At 49.2% G+C, this 13446-nt stretch overlaps 1 protein-coding gene across 4 annotated transcripts in view; it reads left to right on the top strand.

The window, feature by feature from the left end:
• Positions 1–13446, top strand: part of LOC132340055 (GON-4-like protein) — a 52194-nt gene that overhangs the window by 1390 nt on the left and 37358 nt on the right. For 3 of the 4 annotated variants that reach the window (XR_009489796.1, XM_059870796.1, XM_059870797.1), the window contains exons 2-13: positions 483–647; positions 1857–2053; positions 3168–3242; positions 3585–3635; positions 4149–4217; positions 4507–4602; positions 4777–4881; positions 5709–5879; positions 7706–7898; positions 9727–9828; positions 11736–11776; positions 12721–12824. Coding sequence is in view for 3 of the 4 variants with exons in the window: in XM_059870796.1 (XP_059726779.1) it covers positions 483–647; positions 1857–2053; positions 3168–3242; positions 3585–3635; positions 4149–4217; positions 4507–4602; positions 4777–4881; positions 5709–5879; positions 7706–7898; positions 9727–9828; positions 11736–11776; positions 12721–12824 (1369 nt within the window). In the remaining variant the exon portion in view is untranslated. The remainder of the gene's footprint in view (positions 1–482; positions 648–1856; positions 2054–3167; positions 3243–3584; positions 3636–4148; positions 4218–4506; positions 4603–4776; positions 4882–5708; positions 5880–7705; positions 7899–9726; positions 9829–11735; positions 11777–12720; positions 12825–13446) is intronic. The other variant, XM_059870798.1, reaches the window with a different exon arrangement.

Here is a 13446-nt window from a genome sequence, read left to right as displayed (position 1 = left end):
TCTGGTTCTCGTGCTGCCGTGATGAGCTCCCTGCTTTGACCGAAAGCTGAGTTTGTGTCCAGGAAGGAGGTGGAATGGGGCAGTTCCCAGTTGTTTTCTTGGCTTTCAGGACAGGAGGGGAAGGGTTTGGAGGGTTTGGAGCCAGCCCTGCAGCCACGTGGGTTCGTTAGCCGTGAAAATGCATCCCAGGGGTGCACCCTGGCTGTGCCTGCCCCTTTTGGAGAAATCCCCAGGTTCTGGCAGCTGGCTGATGTGGCAGGGGAGGGTTGGAGTGTGCCTGTGGCCAGCTGGAATGGGATCTCTGTGTCCAGGGCTGTTCCCAGCAGGATGGAGCTGCAGCTCCATCACACCCGTGGCTGCTGGCTTGATGTGTTTGGGTGGGAAATTCGATGGGAAATTGAATTTTAAGGTGGAGCACTCAGTGTGGTGTGGTGTCTCTGCCCTGTGGTGTGTCTGCCTGCAGCTGGGTGTTGTGTTTGCAGGGAAAATCCCCAAGCTGTACACAGAGGTGGAGGTGAGCTCTCAGAGGGATCTGTGTCCAGGTGAAAGCCCTGGGGCAGTGCCAGAGTCTCCAGGGAGAAGCTCCCTGCAGGTTGCTGCTGCCAGAAATCCCACCACGATGAAGCCACCCAAGAACACCAGAGCTGGTGAGTGCAAATCCCAAAAATTTGGGATTTGGGGCTGTTTTGGATAAATCTGACACAGCAAACTCTGGAATTGTGAAGATGGTGGAGGCTGTGTAGGTGCAGGGGTTTTTTTTAATTTTCATCTTGTGCCCCATAATTCAGCAGAACTTGCTGGAGTTGATCTCTGCAATTTTTGGCTACTAAAAATCACTGCTCTGCTTCAGAGAAAATGAAGAATCTTTTTTGTCCTCTGAGCCAGCAAAGCAGGAGAACGCTTTTTAGTACCTGGAAGCTGTAAGCTGTTGTTGCTGTGTGGTACCTGGAGGTTTAGAGCCTGGTTAAGGTGTGAGAAGGCTGCTGAGGCCGTTTTGGACATCACTCTGGAGGAGGTGGCTGCTGCATGACCTTGACGTGCTCCAGTCACTCAGCTCCTGCAGAACGTGAATCCATCCTTCCAAAGAGTTCCTGCTTCTCATGGCTGCTTCTGGCTGGGGGTCTGCAGCAGCTGCTGGAAGGTCTGTGTTCCTTGCAAGGGGATCCTGTGCAAGGGGAACCTGTGCAAGGAGATCCTGTGCAAGGAGAACCTTTGCAAGAATTTTGCAGGGGAACCTTTGCAAGGAGAGTCTTACAGAGGGAACCTTAGCAAGGAGAACATTTGCAAGGAGAACATTTGCTAGGGGAACCTCTAGGAAGGGGAACCTCTAGGAAGGAGAACCTTTGCAAGGATTTTGCAAGAGGAACCTTTGGAAGAATTTTGCAGGAGAATCTTTGCAAGGAGAATCTTTCCAAGAGGAACCTCTGCAAGGAGAGCCTTTGCAAGAATTTTGCAAGGGGAACCTTAGCAAGGGGAACCTTAGCAAGAATTTTGCAGAGAAACCTCTGGCAAGGAGATTCTTGCAAAGGGAATCTTTGCAAGGAGAATCTTTGCAAGGATTTTGCAAGAGGAACCTTTGCAAGAATCTTGCAGAAGAATCTTTGCAAGGAGAATCTTTCCAAGAGGAACCTCTGCAAGGAGAGTCTTGCAAGGGGAATCTTTGCAAGGAGAACCATCTGTGCAAGGATTTTGTAGGAGAATCTTTGCAAGATTTTTGCAGAAGAACCTTTGCAAGGAGAACCTTTGCAAGGAGAACCTTTGCAGGTTTTCTGCAGGATTCTGCTTTGTGTTTCTTTCCAAACCCACCCTCTCACCACACACTGAGATTTTTAGCTTCCATTTCTGCTGATTTTCAGAGGAGCAGGATGGGGAGGACGTGGAGAGGAGGAAGAGGAGGAGGAAGGCAAGCAAAAGGAAAAGAGAAGGGAAGAGCCAGGAAGAAGAGGGCTCCTTGTCCTGTGACATCAAGCTGGACGAGTCCCTGGACCGCACCCTGGAAGACGGAGCCAAGCAGCACAACCTGACCGTGGTCAACGTCAGGAACATCCTGCACGTGAGTGTGGGCCCTGGCCAGTGCTGGTGGCTCCTGGGCTCCTCCCTCTTGGTCAGCAGCGTGCTTGGTTGGAGTTGTGGGTGCTGAGAATGTCAGACTTTCTGTGCTGACAGGCTCTGACTCGCAGCAGAGCAGGGCATTGACCTGAGGCTGTGGAGAAGGCTTCCAGGATGGAATGATGGAGCTGGGATTGAGGGCGTGGAGTTTGATGAGAAGTGTGGGATGGCACAGGGGGGGGAAACTTAGGGTTTGGGGTTTTAGAGTACAGTAATATATGTGGGGCAAGATGGAGGGTTTAGGGTGGAGGCTGGTCCTTCTCCTCCTTCTTGTTCTTCTCATCCTTCCCCTCCTTGTTCTTGTCCTTCCCCTCCTTGTTCTTCTCGTCCTTCCCATCCTTGTTCTTCTCATCCTTCTCCTCCTTGTTCTTCTCATCCTTCTCCTCCTTGTTCTTGTCCTCTTTGTTCTTCTCATCCTTCCCCTCCTTCCCCTTCTCCTCCTTGTCCTTCCCCTTCTCCTCCTTGTTCTTCTCGTTCTTCTCCTTCCCCTCCCTGCTCCTCTCCTGCCTTCCCCCATTTCTTTCTCTCCAATTTTCTGGCATGTAGTAATGAAATATTTTAAAGACTGGATATTATCCCATCCTCCCTCCAGAGACTTACATATTCCATACTGGAAACTATTCCATACCTTCTCCGGAGATTTGGGAGCCTGTGAGGGCTTAAAAATGGAAGTTTAATCAAGATTTAGGTTTTGTGGTGCAGCTTCAGAGCAGCATTCCTGCTGTGAGTGGGATCAGCACATGTTCCTGGTTCCACGACATGACTGGTGTGGGCTTTTGGTTTGACTGTTTTCTTTCTCTGTGCTGGGGATTTATTCTGGGGAGCACTCACAGAGAATCCAGTGCAAATGTTTCAATCACTGGAAATGAATTAATTTCTTTTAAATTTTACAAATCTGAAGTGAATGAATGAATTTAAATTTCGCTGTCTGATCTCTGAGCAATCATTTGTGCCACAATGTAATTACAAAGCCTGTAATTTCCAGGTGGTTGGTTCCAACTCTTGTTGTATTGTCTGTTTCTCTGGGATAAACATCCTGGGTTTGTGTGTTCCCTTAGGAGGTGATCACAAACGAGCACGTGGTGGCCATGGTGAAGGCAGCCATCAGTGAGACAGAAGATATTCCTTTGTTTGTGAGTAAAAACTTGCTCAGTTTGTGCCTTCCTGGGCCACAGTGGGACGTGGGGAGAGGAGGGAGAACAAAAATGGAATTTACCTGTTATAATAATGAGGGTTCAGTATCAGATTTACCAGCTGGATGAATTATAAAACAAATGTGAGGAGGTATTTTTGAGGTCACTGTGGCGATGTCTGTAATTAATTTCAAGGCAGTGAATTTAAAGGTTATGAATTTTAAAAAAGAGAAAAGCCTCACAGTAAGCTGTACTTTCCTCCTAGTAAAGAGCTGCTGGGGAAAAGCCTGTCCTTGAGGAAGGGACTGAATTTGTTGCTGTTTTCTTGTTTCCAACCCTCAGGAGCCCAAAATGACTCGTTCCAAGCTGAAGGAAGTGGTGGAGAAAGGAGGGGTGAGTAAATGCTCTGCTCCAGCTTCTGCTCTGTGTGACAGGAGCAGGAGCTTTGGGCTGGGTGCAGGAGAAGCTTCTTCCCCCAGGGAATGGTCCCAGAGTTCCCAGAACTCCCAGAGTTCCCAGAACTCCCAGAAAGTTTGGTCAGTGCTCCCAGGGTGGGATTGTTGGGCTGTCTGTGCATGGATTGATGATCCTTGTCCCTTCCAGCTCAGCCTGACCCGTTACCCTGTCAGTATTTTGGCTGTGGGACCCTCCAAGAGCAGCATAAATCTGGTTTGAGGCTTGAAGTGAAAAGAATCAGTGCAGGCAGTGTTAAAAAGGATGAATTTGGGCTGAGCAGCACAGAGCCAGGTCAGGCTTGGCGAGGGCAGTGAACTCCCAGGGTCCATCGTCCTGAATTCCCTTCCTGGAGATCCCATGGGGGATCTGGAGGCTCTCTTGGAGCTCTGGCCACTTGCAGGTCCAGCTCAGGTGCTCCTTAGATCCACGGGGTTGTGTGACACAGCCCAGGTGTTTTTGTGTCTGCAGGTGATTCCCACATGGAACATTTCTCCAATCAAGAAGGCAAACGAGGTGAAGGTGAGTGAATTATTGCTGGAGCTCCTGCTGAGGCTGGGATCTTCTGGGGGGCTGGAGCAGACTCATCCTCTAAAACCATCTCTGAGCTGCTCATGCAGCTTCCATCATGTAAATCCTGAATGATTTCTGCCTGTTCTTGCACCTTGGCTTCCCTTCACCAACCTTTTAGGAATGTATTCCTTTCAGGATTTCCTTTCCAAGCCTCAGGGTGCTTCCTCACTTTGAAATATTTGCTCTGACTGAACTCCTGCTGCTGTGAGAGTGCTCACCCTCCTTCTCTTGTGCTCAGCCCCCTCAGTTTGTGGACATTCCCCTGGAGGAAGATGACTCCTCTGATGAAGAATACCAGCCTGATGATGAAGAGGAGGATGAGACTGCAGAAGAGGTAAATGCAGCTTGTGTCTGAGGCAGGAAACTCAATTTATTTGAACACCTGGATACTCTAAAAGTCATCCAGCAATCTTTCTGCTGTTCACTTGGCTGGGAGAGAGGCTTTGGGATGTTCTTTGGGGCAGTTATTGGTGGCTTTTGAGATTGTTCTGCACTTCTTGCCCTGCAGAGCTTGCTGGAGAGTGATGTGGAGAGCACAGCTTCTTCTCCTCGTGGAGCCAAGAGGTCCAGGACACGACGCTCCTCTGATGAGGAGGGGGGCACCCCCTGTGAGGTAAAGCTGGAGGAAACACTTGTTCCTAATTTACTCATCCAAACCCCCCCAAAAATCAATTCCTGAACTTGTGGGGACACTGCAGCTGCCAGGTGCATTTGGGGTCCCACTGCCACCTTTCCTTCAGAAGGGCTGGGTCTAAAATGAAGCTCTGGGAGTGGAAACTGGTGTCAGTTCCTTAGGGAATGAGGATTTTTCTGGTAATTTCTGAGCATGGCTTCCTGTGCTTGGCTTAGGAGCAGAAGGTGAGTTTGGTAAAGATGAAGGTGTTTGTGTGGCTGTGCACAGGCAGAGGGAGTGCTGGGTGCACTCTCTTCTCCTTATTTAAAGATTTAGATTCCAAATTCATTGATTCTCATCAGTTGATTTAGTTAATTTTGGACCAAGATTTGAATTTAAAGAAATCACCTTATGAATTCATATTAAATCACACAAATCCACAGCTTTTACTTGCTGTGTTAAATGTATTCATTGTCACACTTGAATTTTTTTGCATTATTTTTATTTCCCAGGATGAGCAAACCCTGGTTTAATTAGGAACTTGGTGTGATACAGGCCAAGAACCAGAAACCCCCTGGGATCAAACCCAGCAATATTTTACTGAAATTTCCACCACGAGTTTGTTTCTGGGAGGATTTTAATTGGTGAGCAGGTTTATCAGCCTGATACTCAAATCAGAAAACCTTCATATTTCTCTGTACTTCCAGCAAACCAAAGTGAATGTAATTAATTAGGGAAATCCCACATCCTTCTATTTCTGATGGAGCAGAAAATGAGATTTACTCTGTCCTTTTATCCTGAATAAAACTTTTTAACCTTTGAACGAGGTGGAGATGGTCACCCCCCCTGCTGTCAGACACATCAGTGCTGAGGTGGTTCCCATGGGACCTCCCCCACCCCCCAAGCCCAAGCAGAGCAGGGACAGCACCTTCATGGAGAAGCTGCACGCCGTGGATGAGGAGCTGGCCTCCAGCCCTGTCTGCATGGACTCCTACCAGGTGCAATTTCATGGACAGGAACAGAATTTCTGGCTTTTTTCCTAGTTTTTTCCCTGGGTTTGTTGTTGTTTTTTGGGGTTTTTCCTGGTTTTTTTCTGGGGTTTTTTTCTGTTTTTTTTCTTTGTGGTTTTTTTTGGGTTGTTTTTTTTTTTTTTCCTGGGCTTTTTCTATTATTTTTTTCCCTGGGCTTTTTTCTGGGATGTTCTGGGGTTTATTTCCTGGGGCTTTGTGGGTTTATTTCCTGGGGCTTTGTGGGTTTATTTCCTGGGGCTTTGTGGGTTTATTTCCTGGGGCTTTGTGGGTTTATTTCCTGGGGCTTTGTGGGTTTATTTCCTGGGGCTTTCTTCTGGGATTTTCTGGGGAGACTTTGTGGGTTTTTCCTGGGATGTTCTGGGGTTTTTTCCTGGGAAATTCTGGGGTTTGTTCTGGGTTTTTCCTGGGACATTCTGGGGGAAACTTTGTGGGCTTTTTTCTGGGATGTTCTGGGGTTTATTTCTTGAGGCTTTGTGGGTTTATTTCCTGGGGCTTTGTGGGTTTATTTCCTGGGACTTTGTGGGTTTATTTCCTGGGACTTTGTGGGTTTATTTCCTGGGACTTTGTGGGTTTATTTCCTGGGACTTTGTGGGTTTTTCCTGGGACTTTCTTCTGGGACATTCTGGGGTTTCTTCTAGGACCTTCTGGAGAAACTTTGTGGGTTTTTCCTGGGCTGTTCTGGGCTTTTTCCTGGGACATTCTGGGGCTTGTTGTGGGTTTTTTTGGAGGACATTCTGGGGGAACTTTGTGGGTTTTTTTCTGGAATGTTCTGGGCTTTTTTCTGGGATGTTCTGGGCTTTATTTCCTGGGGCTTTGTGGGTTTTTTCTGGGGCTTTCTTCTGGGACGTTCTGGGGTTTCTTCTGGGACCTTCTGGGGGGACTTTGTGGGCTTTTTTCTGGGATGTTCTGCATTTTTTTTCTGGGATGTTCTGGGGTTTCTTCCTGGGGCTTTGTGGGTTTATTTCCTGGGGCTTTGTGGGTTTATTTCCTGGGGCTTTGTGGGTTTATTTCCTGGGGCTTTGTGGGTTTATTTCCTGGGGCTTTGTGGGTTTATTTCCTGGGACTTTGTGGGTTTATTTCCTGGGACTTTGTGGGTTTATTTCCTGGGACTTTGTGGGTTTATTTCCTGGGACTTTCTTCTGGGACGTTCTGGGGGGAATTTGTGGGTTTCTTCCTGGGATGTTCTGGGGTTTTTTCCTGGGACCTTCTGGGGTTTGTTCTGGGGTTTTTTCAGGGACCTTCTGGGAAACTTTGTGGGTTTTTTCCTGGGATGTTCTGGGGCTCATTCTGGGTTTTTTTCTGGGACATTCTGGGGGGAATTTGTGGTTTTTTTTCTGGGACTTTCTGGAGGGACTTTGTGGGTTTTTTTCTGTGATGTTCTGGGGTTTTATCCTGGGACATTCTGGGGGAACTTTGTGGGTTTTTTCCTGGGATGTTCTGGGCTTTTTCCTGGGACATTTGGGAGTTTGTTCTCGGTTTTTTCAGGGACCTTCTGGGGGGGACTTTGTGGGGTTTTTTTCTGGAACATTCTGGGGGGACTTTGTGGGTTTTTCCTGGGACCTTCTGGGGGGACTTTGTGGGTTTTTTCTGGGACATTCTGGGGGGACTTTGTGGGTTTTTTCTGGGACATTCTGGGGGGACTTCGTGGGTTTTTTCCTGGGACCTTCTGGGCTTTCTCTGGGACACTCTGGAGGCACTTTGTGCGTTTTCCCTGCGACTTCATTGCTCTTTCCCTGCCGCTCTGTGCCTTTTTCTGGGCTGAACACCCCAGGAAGGTTTCCTTTGTCCTGCAGCCCCTGGAGGACAGCCTGATTGCCTTCAGGACCCGCTCCAAGAGGCCCCTGAAGGACGTTCCCCTGGGGCAGCTGGAGGCCGAGCTGCGCGCGCCCGACATCACCCCCGACATGTACGAGCCCAGCACGGGCGACGACGAGGAGTGGGAGAGGTGGCTCAGGGGGCTCATGAATGATGACGTGGAGAACGAAGGTACTGCCAGAGGTGCAGCTGGAGGGGTCACCAGTGTGACAAACACCAGGAGTTGGTGTCAAAATTGCTGCTTTGAGGCTGCCACCACCTCCCTGGGCAGGCCATTGCAGAACGTTACCAGAATGTTATCAGAGCTTGACCAGGACTTGGGCTTGCTCAGGACTTGCTCAGGACTTGCTCAGGACTTGCTCAGGACTTGCTCAGGACTTGCTCAGGGCTTGCTCTGGGCTTGCTCAGGGCTTGCTCAGGACTTGGGCTTGCTCCGGGCTTGCTCCGGGCTTGCTCCGGACTTGCTCCAGACTTGCTCCGGACTTGCTCCGGACTTGCTTCGGACTTGCTCCGGACTTGGCTTGGTCAGGACTTGCTGAGGACTTGCTGAGGACTTGCTGAGGACTTGCTGAGGACTTGCTGAGGACTTGCTGAGGACTTGCTGAGGACTTGCTGAGGACTTGCTCAGGACTTGCTCAGGACTTGCTGAGGACTTGCTGAGGACTTGCTCAGGACTTGCTCAGGACTTGCTCAGGACTTGCTCAGGACTTGCTCAGGACTTGCTCAGGACTTGCTCAGGACTTGCTCAGGACTTGGTCATGAATGGTGATGTGGAGAACGAAGGTACTGCCAGAGGTGCAGCTGGAGGGGTCACCGCTGTGACAAACACCAGGAGTTGGTGTCAAAATTGCCACTTTGAGGCTGCCACCACCTCCCTGGGCAGGCCATTGCAGAACGTTATCAGAATGTTATCAGGGCTTGCTCAGGACTTGGGCTTGGTCAGGACTTGCTCAGGACTTGCTCAGGACTTGCTCAGGACTTGCTCAGGACTTGCTCAGGACTTGGGCTTGCTCAGGACTTGCTCAGGACTTGGTCATGAATGGTGATATGGAGAACGAAGGTACTGCCAGAGGTGCAGCTGGAGGGGTCACCGCTGTGACAAACACCAGGAGTTGGTGTCAAAATTGCTGCTTTGAGGCTGCCACCACCTCCCTGGGCAGGCCATTGCAGAACGTTACCAGAATGTTACCAGAGCTTGACCAGGACTTGGGCTTGCTCAGGACTTCTCAGGACTTGGGCTTGCTCAGGACTTCTCAGGACTTGCTCAGGACTTCTCAGGACTTGGGCTTGCTCAGGACTTGGGCTTGCTCAGGACTTGGGCTTGCTCAGGACTTGCTCAGGACTTGCTCAGGACTTGCTCCTGAATGGTGACGTGGAGAATGAAGGTTCCTGCCAGAGCTGGAGCTGGAGGGGTCCCTGGTGTGGGGTCACAGCAATTTTAACACAAATTAATGATGACAAACACCATTAATTTGTGTTAAAATTGCCACTTCAGGCTCGTTTAAACACATCCAGAGGTGGTGACACCACCTCCATGGGCAGGCCATTGCAGAGCTTTGTCAGCCTTTCTGGGGCAGGAATGGAATGTTTTTGGGGTTGGCTGGGCTGAAAATCCCAGGAAGGGCTTGTTTGTCTTGTGTCAGTCAAGCTTTAAGAATTTTTTACAAATCTATTTCACAGAATTCAAGCTCTGGGGCCTGGCCTCCTTTTTTTTCCTGTATTTCCAGGAAATTGCAAATTGAATATTAACCAGAAACTGAAATGCCACTTTCTAAATTCAGCTGAACCTCAGATCCCAGAGACTCAAGCCAGTTTTTCACAGTGGGAATGGTTGTAGCTCAGGGTCCTGACAGCTCAGTTTGAGAGGGGATGGGTTTGTTATTGCCTCCATCCATTAATTTCATTTCCAGCAGTGATTCCAGCCCTCTGTGACAGTGAGCAAAGAGTTCTGCTCCTGGGCAGTGGTGACAAAACCTCTTCACAACCTGCTCCTTTGCAGATGAAGCTGATGATGATGATGACCCAGAGTACAATTTCCTGGAAGATCTGGATGAACCAGACACTGAAGATTTCAGGAATGACCGTGCTGTGAGAATCACCAGTAAGCTCCCCAGCAGTTCCCCTGCTGTCTCATTGGCAGGAGTGATCCCTTGGGAAGTGCTTTGTGGCAAGGAATTTCTGCAGTGCAGGGTGTTAAATCCAGATCTGTGTGCTGGTTTGATCAGCTCTGGGCTCTCTGGGAGTGCCTGGAAGGACAATGTCTAGGTGACAGTAAAACCTGAAATTAGGTGATAATAAATTCTGAAAGCTTCAGGCAGTTCACACTGGAAATTTCCTTTCCCCTTTTTTCCCTTTCCCCCCTTTTTTCCCTTTCCCCCCTTTTTTCCCTTTCCCCCCTTTTTTCCCTTTCCCCCCTTTTTTCCCTTTCCCCCCTTTTTTCCCTTTCCCCCCTTTTTTCCCTTTCCCCCCTTTTTTCCCCTTCCCCCCCCTTTTTTCCCTTTCCCCCCTTTTTTCCCTTTCCCCCCTTTTTTCCCTTTCCCCCCTTTTTTCCCTTTCCCCCCTTTTTTCCCTTTCCCCCCTTTTTTCCCTTTCCCCCCTTTTTTCCCTTTCCCCCCTTTTTTCCCTTTCCCCCCTTTTTTCCCTTTCCCCCCTTTTTTTCCCTTTCCCCCCTTTTTTTCCCTTTCCCCCCTTTTTTTCCCTTCCCCCCTTTTTTTCCCTTCCCCCCTTTTTTTCCCTTCCCCCCTTTTTTTCCCTTCCCCCCTTTTTTCCCTTCCCCCCTTTTTTCCCTTCCCCCCTTTTTTCCCTTCCCCCCTTTTTTCCCTTCCCCCCTTTTTTCCCTTCCCCCCTTTTTTCCCTTCCCCCCTTTTTTCCCTTCCCCCCTTTTTTCCCTTCCCCCCTTTTTTCCCTTCCCCCCTTTTTTCCCTTCCCCCCTTTTTTCCCTTTCTCCCCTTTTTTTCCCTTCCCCCCTTTTTTCCCTTCCCCCCTTTTTTCCCTTCCCCCCTTTTTTCCCTTCCCCCCTTTTTTCCCTTTCCCTTTTTTTCCCTTTCCCCCCTTTTTTCCCTTTCCCCCCTTTTTTCCCTTTCCCCCCTTTTTTCCCTTTCCCCCCTTTTTTCCCTTTCCCCCCTTTTTTCCCTTTCCCCCCTTTTTTCCCTTCCCCCCTTTTTTCCCTTTCCCCCCTTTTTTCCCTTTCCCCCCTTTTTTCCCTTTCCCCCCTTTTTTCCCTTTCCCCCCTTTTTTCCCTTTCCCCCCTTTTTTCCCTTTCCCCCCTTTTTTCCCTTTCCCTTTTTTTCCCTTTCCCTTTTTTTCCCTTTCCCCCCTTTTTTCCCTTTCCCCCCTTTTTTCCCTTCCCCCCTTTTTTCCCTTCCCCCCTTTTTTCCCTTTCCCCCCTTTTTTCCCTTTCCCTTTTTTTCCCTTCCCCCCTTTTTTCCCTTCCCCCCTTTTTCCCTTCCCCCCTTTTTTCCCTTTCTCCCCTTTTTTTCCCTTTCCCCCCTTTTTTCCCTTCCCCCCTTTTTTCCCTTTCCCTTTTTTCCCTTTCCCTTTTTTCCCTTTCCCCCCTTTTTTCCCTTTCCCCCCTTTTTTCCCTTTCCCCCCTTTTTTCCCTTTTCCCTTCCCCCTTCCCTTCCTGTCTTTCCCCCCTTTTTTTTCCTTTCCCCCTTTTTTTCCTTTCCCCCTGATATATTTTAATTAGATTTTGAAGTCCTCACAGACTGTTCTGTCACTTTCTGCCTTTGCCAAAAGCCACACTTGCTTTAGGTCTTACTGCAGATTTACATAACTTTAAATTTAATCATGAAAATCAGTTTTTGTGTGATATTTTAGAATCCAGACAATCTCAGCTCAAGTTTTTGGTTTTTTTTTGGGCCCAGCATTAAAAAAAGGAATTTTCAGGGCCCTTTCTTTTTTGGCTCTCTGTTTGCAGCAGGAGAATTTCCCTTTGTGAGAGAAATTCCTTCACTGTGACAGGGTTGCTGAGAGTTTCCTCACCATCCTTTTTCTTTCTGCTTGCAGAAAAGGAGGTGAACGAGCTGATGGAGGAGCTGTTTGAGACAGTAGGTGACAAAGGGACACAAGGGCAGGGCTGGCAGCTGGGGCACCTGGAGGGGTGGCTCAGGGCTGGGTGTGCCAGGGCTCTGCCACTGCTGGGGCATGTGGAGCTTTGGGAAGGGATTGCCTGGAGTGAGGGTCTCTGAAGGGAAGATTTGTAGGGATTTCCTGGAGTGAAGATTTATAGGGATTTCCTGGAGTGAAGAGCTGCAGGGATTTCCTGGAGTGTCTGTAGAGATTTCCTGGAGTGAGGGTCTGTGAAGTGAAGATCTCCAGGGGTTTTCTAAAGTGAAGATTTGTAGGAGTTTTCTGAAGATTTGTAGGGATTTCCTGAGGGTCTGCAGGGATTTCCTGAAGGTCTCCAGGGATTTCCTGGAGTGAAGATCTGCAGGGATTTCCTGAGGGTCTGCAGGGATATCCTGAAGATCTGCAGGGATTTCTTGAATGAAAATCTGTAGGGATTTCCTAAAGTGAAGATTTGTAGGAATTTCCTGAGGCTCTGTTGGGATTTCCTGAAGGTCTGTAGGGATTTCCTGGAGTGAAGACCTTCAGGGATTTCCTGGAGTGAAGATTTGTAGGGGTTTTCTGAAGATCTGTAGGGATTTCCTGAATGGAAGATCTGCAGGAATTTCCTGGAATGAAGATTTTTAGGGATTTCCTGAAGTGAGGGTCTGTGGAGTGAAGGTCTGCAGGGATTTCCTGGAGTGAAGGTCTGCAGGGATTTCCTGGAGTGAAGCTCTGCAGAGGTTTCCTGAGGGTCTCCAGGGATTTCCTGGAGTGAAGCTCTGCAGGGATTTCCTGGAATGAAGGTCTCCAGGGGTTTCCTGAGGGTCTCCAGGGATTTCCTGGAGTGAAGCTCTGTGCTGAGCACATCATCACAAGCTTCATTACCCAAAGTTAAATTTCTTCCTTGATCTTCCTCCCCCTGATTTGCCCCATGTCTGCTCAGTTCCAGGGTGAGATGGGCTTCTCCAGCATGAAGGATGAGAGGCCAGAGGATGGAGATGCTGTCACAGAGTCCCGGCCAAATTTCAACACCCCCCAGGCCCTCAGGTAGGAGCCCTTGTTCATGACCTGATTTCTTGTGAGGAAAAGCCTCTGGGGCAGCCAGCAAAGACAGAAAATGTCCTGGCAGCAGTTCTGAAAGCTCTGAGCCATTTTTCTTTGTGGGATTGGACAATTCAATTGATTCTTTTTCTTCTGTTTGCCATGGCACTGGATGAGTTTTTGGGTCTATTTCAACCCAAACCATTCCTTGGTTCTGTGAGAACATTGCCCAAAAATCCCCTTGCACCTAAAGTGGTGCAAAGGAGCTGAACCTCCTGAGCTCCCCAATCTTTGGATGTTTGGGGTTAAATCCATGAAAACATTTCCAGAGCAGCTCTGGGTGCCCCTGGGGAGTGCCCAAGGCCAGCTTGGACAGGGCTGGGATGGTGGAAGGTGTCCCTGCCATGGCACTGGATGAGGTTTTGGGTCCATTTCAACCCAAACCATTCCACGGTTCCATGAGCACATTGCCCAAAAATCCCCTTGCACCTAAACTGGGGGGTGAGGAGCTGGAACTCCTGAGCTCCCCAGTCTGAACCTCCTGAGCTCCCCAATCTGAACCTCCTGAGCTCCCCAGTCTGAACCTCCTGAGCTCCCCAGTCTGAAACTCCTGAGCTCCCCAGTCTGA

The sequence above is a fragment of the Haemorhous mexicanus genome, chromosome 31 (genome assembly GCF_027477595.1).
Source record: "Haemorhous mexicanus isolate bHaeMex1 chromosome 31, bHaeMex1.pri, whole genome shotgun sequence".
NCBI lineage: Eukaryota > Metazoa > Chordata > Aves > Passeriformes > Fringillidae > Haemorhous > Haemorhous mexicanus.
The sequence above is the reverse complement of the archived record's forward strand: the minus strand, read 5'-3'. Positions and strand labels throughout refer to the sequence as shown.